This window comes from Conger conger, chromosome 2 (genome assembly GCF_963514075.1).
Source record: "Conger conger chromosome 2, fConCon1.1, whole genome shotgun sequence".
Taxonomy (NCBI): Eukaryota; Metazoa; Chordata; class Actinopteri; order Anguilliformes; family Congridae; genus Conger; species Conger conger.
In genome coordinates, this window is record NC_083761.1 from 45,084,608 (window position 1) to 45,094,067 (window position 9,460).

Genomic DNA, 9,460 nt, shown 5'->3' on the forward strand with positions numbered 1-9,460 from the left:
GAATACTTGAATACATGTATTATGTATTGTATAAGTGATTGTCATAAACTAGTTACCCTGAATTGTCAAATATATGACTGATATATAGTATTTAACAATTACATTCACAAAAAGTTGTTAATGTAATGTAATGTGCTCAAGCTTAAAATGTAGAAACAATTGGCTTAAAGACATTATAGCATTTACACTTTAAGTATGTGTTATTATACTGAGGTCACAGCAGTTTAATATATAGACATGGTGCAATAGAAATAGGGTGCAGAATAATGCTATGATTTCACAGAGGGATCTTATCTAAGCCTGCATCTAAATTGCACAAACTTAATTATGTATATCTTACATAATTAAGTTAGATATAGTAACATGGATTGATCATGTGGACTCTTGCAAGATCTAGTTCTGTTAAGTGTGAGAATAGATACCCTGCTGGAAAAAAAAAAACTCTACGTAGATCAGTGACTATCTCTGTGGTGACCAGCATAGCCTACTGCAACCAACTGGTCTAGTATGACCCACTTACACCAGTATGACTGAGCTGTTCTACTAGTCATTATCAGTTTGACCAAGCCAGTCTACCAATTTGACCAGCATAAAAACAGCACTGCCTGGCTTAACAAGATACAAACCCCAACACTGACCACCTTGGAACCTAAGCTGGTCACTGCCAGCAGGTGTGAACATGTAAATGTACCCCTTTTGCACAGGTTCCCAACCTGGGAATCATTTTTGCAGTGTTCTATTTTGAGGATTTAGAACTCCAGCGGCATCACATAGACTTGAAAAACTGCTGAGATGAAGCAAGACACTTGTACCATTTACAATAATAACCTAATTGAGTTTATTTATAACTAAATCATGAAAATAAAGTGCTACAAATACAAAAGGCAGGCACAATGCAAAAATGAAGTTGTTCTTTATTTTCTAATTAAATACTGAGAGTCACAAACAGGGAACTGTTTTATTAATCATAAACTCATTGAACTTACTGAAGTGTGCAAAACCTGAAGGTTATATGCAGAACTACAAAAGATCTTTGAAGAAAAATGCAGGCAGTATACCCTGGTGTCCCCTAGTGTCGCCAAATCTATCCAAAATTGTGCTAAATAGTACATTGCTATGAATAATAAAAAATCTTATACTTTTACAACAAATGTTTTGACTAATGAAACTCACTCTTGCATCTTTTTCCAAGTGGCAATTAGGAGAATTCCCACTTGAATTAGAATTGGTTGATCCAAAAAAAAAAAAAAACATTCAAAACCTCTCAGAAAATTAATGAAATGTTTAGTCCATCAAAAGCATATAGAAATGCTTAAAGGTTAAACATACCACACTGAAAAATAATGCAAAGACATTGTGACACACTGTGGTGCATATTACATGTGATAATTCACATACATTTTGCTGTAATCTATAGAGCTTTTGTTGCATGGGGATGGGACAATGTTTTACAAATGTTTCTATTTCCAATCAATCCAATGGAAATCTAGCACATATCAATACCGGGCATGTTAACAATGCTCTCATGCGAACAGCAAGCCACTCTGTGCCAACTTCAGCAGAGCATTGGCCTACATCATGCCATGGTATTTGTATATTAAGATCCATCTTATCCATCCATATCATCCAGTCGGCTGGCTAGCTACCAGGGTATAATGTGAACTCACTGTGCTCCAAACAGAACAAGGGGAAGCGGCCGCTTCCACCAGAATTTCAGGTCTGGTCAATGGTAGTTTTTCTCCAGATAATGTAATGTTTTTGTTTTTTTTACTTTGAGGGACTTAGAGTGCAGTCTGTAAGTATTTAGACAGTGACATATTTTTTTGTTGTTTTTCAGTACTTCAGCAAACAAGCTGAAATAAAACAATCACTATGTGGTTAAAGTGCAGACTGGTCCCAAAAATTGGGGGGACCATGTTAATAGGGGCTGTAATTCACAGATTGTTTGCTGGAGTACAGAGCAAAAACAAAAAAATATATCATTTTGAAATTTGTCAAATTGAACTGTAGGAAATACAGTAGGAAATTAAGTGCAAACCACTTTGTTGACTGCATTTGTACCAGGCAATAACAGTTGAGTACAGAAAAGTATTTGAATCCAAAACAATTACGTATTTAACCCAAGCCTGTCACTGTCATTATTTAGTGTTATATTATCCGCGCCTACAAGCTTTTTTTGTCAGCTACAAGCTTGTTTTAACTCAAAATATATCAATAAGTCTGGCACATTTGGCTGAATCATGTTTGAACACCTTTCTTTTTTAATCTCAGCATTTCCCACTTGTTCTCTTGGTATTGTCAATCTTCTCACACTGTCTGGCAGTACATCATTAGGTAACCAATCATAATCTAAAACAAACAATATATTTGGAACTTGCAAGAGAGCTGTTCTGCTCTCCCCTAACTTGGTAATTTAATTCATACGAACTAGCCAAAGTTAGTTTCCGCAGCAAGTATGCATCCAGCTTTAGCAAAACTAAATTTACTTGTGTTAAAACAAAAAAAGCCATCGTATGCATGCGTGTATGCGTGTTGAGTTCAAATCAACTAAGGCATGATAATAGCCCTTACGAAGAAGAATACGTGGGCCAAACTCAACGCAAACTATTATTCTAAGATTATTCTTGCCATCTCATTAAAGACAATGCATCAGTGAGGGAATATTGAAGTGGGAGCTGTGGTCTGCTAGGAGTAGACATCTTCCAATTACAACAAACCAAAGAAAACATACTTTTTGCAGCAAAGTAAATAATTACAATGTAAACCATTTCTGTTGCTCCCACAGGAACACACCACACAGCAATAGAGTTGAAAAGGTATTTCCACTTTTTTAATCAAACGGAAATAGTGACATATTTCAGCTTACTGCATAATACTAAAAAACAACTACAAAAATGTGCTTAAAAAGGCATAATTGCATCTAGGTTCATATCCTGTTCGCCTGACTGGTTGGTCCATAACTCTGGAGGTTCATATTGGTTGGTCCATAACTCTGGAGGTTTTTATGTACAGTGAGGTCCATAAGTATTTGGACAGTTGTTCAATTTGTTATTTTGGCTCTGTACTTCAGCACATTGGATTTGAAATGGAACAATGAATATGAAGTTAAAGTACAGAATGTCACCTTCTTCTTTGCTTCTTTGACTGTCATTGGCACAACTCTGGTCCTTACTATAGTTGATAAACCCCAATAACAAACTCTAAAGGCAGTCAAAAGCATTGAATCAAGACTAGATACTGAAAGCTTTATTTTACCTGCACAAAAGAAGCGGCTAAGCAGAGACAGCGGAGAAGCCAAGTGTCCAATTACTTTTGGTCCACTGAAATGGATGTAATTTGTATGCAGATCACCTGATATGGATGTAAATACCCTCAAATTAAAAGGTGATAGTACTCACATTAACCTCATATTTATGTCACATAAAAATGTTTCCTGTCCATTTTTATGTAACAGAGAAGACAGAAGCAGAGGCATTCTTTGTGCCGCAGTAGGGAACTGTTTTTACACTGCTCAGTTCAGTCTTTTTAAGGCCTGTGGGTAATATTTCAAGAATATTCTGTTGGCAATATCATAGGTGTCTCCCTGTGGTTTGGATGGGTATTTCCTCTGGTTGAAAACAAAACCCTTCTCCACCTGGAAGACAGCTTTGTTGAAGTCCTCCTGCCTAAAAGGCCTCCCCCTATCCAGACACTCCACCAAGGTGTTGACAAACAGGCTCCAACGCTGAGAGTAGTAGTCCTCCACCAGTCCACCCCACTCCTTGCTGGCATAATCCAGAATGTTCCCCTCTGGGCCCCACAGTGTGATCTGGTTCCTGGCATTGAGGTCATACTGCTGCGCCTCCTGCTCAGTCAGAGCCAGCGAGTGCGCTCGCTCCAGCCATGACCCCAGGAGGAAGTGGCTCTCGCTGGACAGAAGACGGTCCAGCTCTGGCAGGAGGTCATACACCAGTACCCCTCCGGCCATCAGCAGCTCTGACAAGTTCTGGCTCTGGAAGGCGTCCCTGATTTCTCTATAGTACTCGGCGGTCAGAAGCTGCAAGGCTTGCCGTGTGACATCGACCAGGTCATGCCTGAAGGTCTCCACAGACACAAGGGGCTGGGCGGCATTGTACAAGAGCTTCCAGGCTTCATACAGGTCCCTGGGGTCATACCACACCTCAGTGGGCATATGCAAGGATGGCCTGTGCACCAGGGGACTGCGGTTATGGTTCTTATAGTGTGGCACGGTACAATTGTACACGCTTTGAAATAGATGCTTCCAGGCTTTAGCCAGGTTCTCAGTGGCGTTACCATAGCGTCTGGTGGCATACAGGGAGACCCACTTCCCCAGGTTAACAGGCTCCTTACGCCAGGCGAGCTCGCTCATCAGCTCGTACACCACAGGGTTTTGCTCTATGCCCTCTGGTGCCATGCCCAGCCCCACCAGGGTGGAGTTGGGGTAGCGAAGGGCCTCAAAGGGTCCCAAGTTGATGCTCTCCACTGTGCCAAAGAGTCCACTGTTGCCTCCAAAGTTATGCAGCATGCACCATATGAAGGGCTGGCCATAGAAGGACTGGGTCGAGGAGAAGGCTGGTGTGGACTCAGCAAACAAGTCCAGCACTATCATTCTGCCAATGGGCACACCATGCAGGAGGGCCTGGATCTGGGCTGGCTTCCAGAAGTCCACATCATGAACAAACAGCCAGCCCTGCATCAGCCAAATTGCCTGGGGGTCAACTGTGGACAAAGACGTGGGGGGAGAGAGAAGAAAAGCATGGTTTTAATTTTGACTGGAGACACAGTTGGGGGGCAAAGAAACTGTGGCCGGCAGGATTGGATCATGAAACTAGGACAATTATGAGCCACAATGAGTCCAACAATAGCAACTTGGGACGGCTTGGTTGCCATTTTTACCTGAGGTCATTGCGGCAAACACAGAGCGACTGACCGCAGACAGATAGGCCGGATCTGGAGAAGCGGGTGTCATCTCATTAAAGGTGTCAGTATTGTAGATGTGGTCTGTCCCAAACTGCTTAACTAGCTGGGACAGGAATAGAGCACCAATGTGCTGGAAGAGGGGGTCACGAGGATCCAGGACATAAGCACAGGAGTAGCTACAGTTAAAGTGGCTCCAGGGATTCAGCTTGGTCACATTTGCTTTCGGAAACAGCCTGCAAAGATTGCAAAAGCACTTATACAGTGATGAAGTAATGTTTTTTTCATCCTAAATAATATTTTGTATTTTTTATTTTGATGTTATGTTATGCAGTCAATCAGATTACACTACAGGATACTGCAGAAACTAAAGATTCAAAAACCTGGTGATGGCTTGAGGCACATTCCCCGAAAAGGCAGGTAAGACCGGCATCATTCCCAATGCTCTCATTCGATCCAATATTTTGAACTGGATGACAAGGGAAATCGTTATGAGTGAAGTAACCGCACAGGCTGAAAGAGAGAGACACTTGTAAAAGTAACCGTCAGTACCTGAAGGTACAGCTGCTTGGTGTGCCAGGACTGGGGCAGTGGGCCACCCCACTGGAAAAGGTTGCCCATTCGGTTCCAGGCCAGGAAGGCGGGGCCTGTGAAGAACTGGTCGATGTCCGTCTGATTCAAGCCAAGGGAGAGGTACACCTGGGACAGAGAGACACTTCATTGTCAGCTGAAGTTCAAGATGTATGGCCTATCAATACTTAAAATGTCAGCACTGACTGGAATAACTGGTATCACCTGGGCAAAAGCGGTACAAGGTGCATCTATTATTTGTTTATTATACTACTATAGAATATGTATATATAAAAGAAATTAGCATTGCAAAATGTTTTCAAAATTCCTTCATTTATGCTGTAAGCATATTAATATCAGCGATGCAAGTTAGGTTAGAATTCATGCTTGAGCTTGCACATGTATTTTGGATGGAGAAAAGAGAAGATGTCACAAGACATCGGATTCTTTCCTGTCATTCTTTTTCACTTCCTTATTCCCTTTTGTGATCATTTTCTTGCTTGTAACTCCACTCATCAGGGGAGGTAAAGGAGGAAGCGAGAAAACGCGTGACAGAAGCGTGACAGACGCATGACAGACGCGTGACAGATGGGAAGAGGTGGATCCACAGGTTGATGATTTATACGTCACGCCTTCAAAAAAAAATACTTCCACCAAGGGTGTGCTCATGTTTTCTTGCTCGAGAAAACGTTGGGATCCTCCTAACTTTGGCTTCGAGCTCTTAGAAGGAAGATTTAATGGATTGAAATCTCTTTAAAGATTGCGGACCTTAATCAATTTTCAAGTCAGGCAAAGACAAAGGAGAGAAAAGGTGAGAAATAAGTGATTGGAAAGAGACTTACGTACACAAAACCGACACATGAAGGCCCTGTCACAATGTTATCTGGTTGTGATGGCAACAGGCACAGAGAGTGTAACAGCAGATTATGGATCAGGACAAACAAGGACAAAACTTAGTTCTTAGTCACATTTGACCAATTATGTTATTACATTTTGCCTCATTACGTCAATCTTCATTCTGTTGCATTCGGGATTCCCTTCCCACAATATATACGTGCCATCTACAGCATGCCTGTACCACCTCAAAATATGCAGAAGGATAATAAGGGTGCTAGACAGGTTAAAATACAATATAATTAAAAGCAATACTTTGGAAAAAACATTCAAAATAAACCTACTCCTCAAAGGGTTAATGTTTGGTAAGTGATTCACCTCTTGCCACAGGGCCTCCTGTCCATTAAATGCCAAGGGCAGGTTGATTCCATTGAGTGCCATCCAGTCAATCTCCTGTTCCCAGCGTGACCAATCCCACCACACTGTGGAGTAGCTCTGAGTGCACACATTCTGGTAATACCTGAACCTGCCAACCCAGGGGAGGAGAACAAGTGAGGTAACACAAAACAGGACTGCAAAGCAAACCCCACGTACCAATTAATATAAAACAGCGATATTTTAGTTCAGTATTTGTGGACATAAGAGTACCGGTTATAATATTAGACTGAATATTGCTACTGCACCCCTGAGCAAGGCACTTACAATGAAATGTTGCAGTAAAGATCCAGCAGTGTAAATGAGCATCGTGCCAAATTTGAGTAATGGACCTCTGTATCTTCATAACTTACTGGTCAAACACAAGGTCCTTTATCCAGTAGGTTATTTTTTATGTCCTGTCTGTAGACATATGGGTGGCGTTTCCAGAAGCTGATGAACACAGTGTGCAGTGTAGCAACAGAATTTATCTGGGCCTAGGATGCACACTGCTTGTAATCTGTTAAGGACCAGTGTCATGTTGTTGCTGCTACATATTTAGTCTAAGCACCAAGCATAGCTGGTCTCAGTTGAAGCGGCCATAATGAGCCACAGTTAATATAAAGCCTGATCACAGAGTACCGCCATGGGAGAAGTGTCCGCTACACTCACAACAAACGACAACAACAAAATATTAACTGTGCCCCATTTTTTCAGAGACCTCTGGCCTTCACTGAGGCTGACGCAATGCAGACTGCAGAACTAGACTGTGCAGGAATGTTGGGGTCAAAGAGCCAGAAGGTGTGTCAGACCAAAAACAAGGTGTGCATGGTATACACTGCCAAAGATGTAGACCAATGAAAATGAGACCAAGAGCAGATCTTGGAATGGACCAAACACAAAATAGTGCTGGCCTTATGAAACTTTTTAAATCTATATTACTGTGTACTGTAACAATATACTTATACTGCTCTGAGTGAAATCGTTTCCACTGTGTTTATTATTTTCACAGAAGTATCTCACCTCTATTTAGAGATAGCACCGCAATCTGGGCAGCCAATTTGTTTGTGTGTGTGTCTCCATGCGTGGTTCTGCGTGTCTAATTTGTGGATTCCATACAGTGACTGGTAACATTTAGCGAACCATGTGCCCTGAATTTATGTAGTCATGCATGGACTGGCAACTATATCACTGTGGTTTTCAATAGCGTCCGTGCGAGAATAATGCGACAGGATCACTTTTCGCACGTTAGTTTCACACTACAGTTCGTGTTCCAACTGGGAATGGCCAGTGACAGTCACAGAATTCAGCGTAGAACGCACTGGAAACAATAACGCAATTCTAGAGATTTGTCATTGATGTCAGCTAAATTATACTAGTTTTAAGTTAAGCGCTCTTTCGTACCATATTGGTTGATATGCTCTACATTCTACAGAATGTAGTGATAGCCAAGCGGAACGGTTATTTGACGTTTCTGAAATGTTAGTGGTCACCTCCAGTTTTATCAGAATGGGCTGGTTAGAACACAGCAGAGCTCTCGTGTACATACCGGTGTTGGGTGCTGATTTTCAGAACCCCAGTAACGGGGGGCAGTGGGCGCGGAATATTCAGCTGACTACCTGACCAAGACACATGACAGTTGCAGAAATACTTCAGATAGTTGTATATTCCAGTAGCCAGTGCTACCCCCGTGCTTCCTGTCGCTGCGATTCTGTTGTTTCTAGTTGACCGGAGTTCACATACATCAAGGTTTCCATTAGCCAAAGTTCTGTTGACTAACACCTTGAACTCCCTCGCTCTGTTTCCAAGAAGTCGCTTGAGAAGGTCGGCTACTGCTCTTGTCTGGATTTTGTCGCTTGTTTGCGGTTTCAAATTATCCAAAGACTGGAACTCGGCATCGACAGAAAGCGTAACCGCGATTAGCAGGAGCAGGGTAAGCGAGAGACTGTAATGCTGTAAAGTATAAGTCATTTTGAAAGTTCATTAGAGGAAAGTAGCCTGGGCATTCGATCACGACGATACAGCACATTCATGTTTATTTCTTAAAATGAACAGGAAGCGCAAGTTTCCTCTACATTTGCCAATCAGAGCTTGATCTAGAACAGCCGCAACCAATCACAGCCGAGAAAGTGTATACGCCGGCAACAACGTTGTACTATGAATCACATGACTAATTTAAATGGCGAAATGCACTTCAAGTCCAATTAGGCGAATGTAGGTCACAACACAAGCAATGTAAATTAGTTATAAAACAGTTGACTGGAATTTAAAACAATTCTGACTTGAAAAAAGTTGTCGTTTTTCGTTGTCCAAAGTTGAGATGCCAATGAACAAACTCCTGCGATGAATGCTGCATTGCTTTTAAATATAAACAAGACATAGCCGTTGTTATTCAGATTGCAGTTTTACCAAGAATAAAATCAGGGTACATATTGACGATGATGAATTGTCCAGGTGCAGGTTGTGTCTCACTGTGCATAAGTAGCGCTTTCATGTAATTAATTAAACGTTGACGATAATTCACATAGTCACAAGATGGCAGTGCTACTCATCTGCAAACCTAACCAGAGCTGCTGTGCCCCTGGAAACAATGTACAGGAGGATCATTTTGCATTGTCAGCCATGCGCATATGTCCTCTCAGCAGAACAGAGGAAGCAGGATGTGGGCTCAGTGCCTGCTGTGCCACATCTGTCATCACTTCTGTAGTTGCAGTGTTCCACTGTG

The 9,460-nt window shown here is 41.8% G+C and overlaps 1 protein-coding gene across 1 annotated transcript; it reads right to left on the bottom strand.

Moving 5' to 3' along the window:
* Positions 1-894: 894 nt before the first annotated feature.
* naglu (N-acetylglucosaminidase, alpha) lies at positions 895-8,777 on the bottom strand. The gene is made up of 6 exons (XM_061232908.1): positions 8,285-8,777; positions 6,700-6,847; positions 5,470-5,616; positions 5,301-5,386; positions 4,897-5,153; positions 895-4,719 (listed from the first exon to the last, which is right to left on the bottom strand). Exons 1-6 carry the CDS (start codon positions 8,704-8,706, stop codon positions 3,512-3,514), a joined length of 2,268 nt encoding a protein of 755 aa, XP_061088892.1. The 5' UTR covers positions 8,707-8,777; the 3' UTR covers positions 895-3,511.
* Positions 8,778-9,460: the final 683 nt, after the last annotated feature.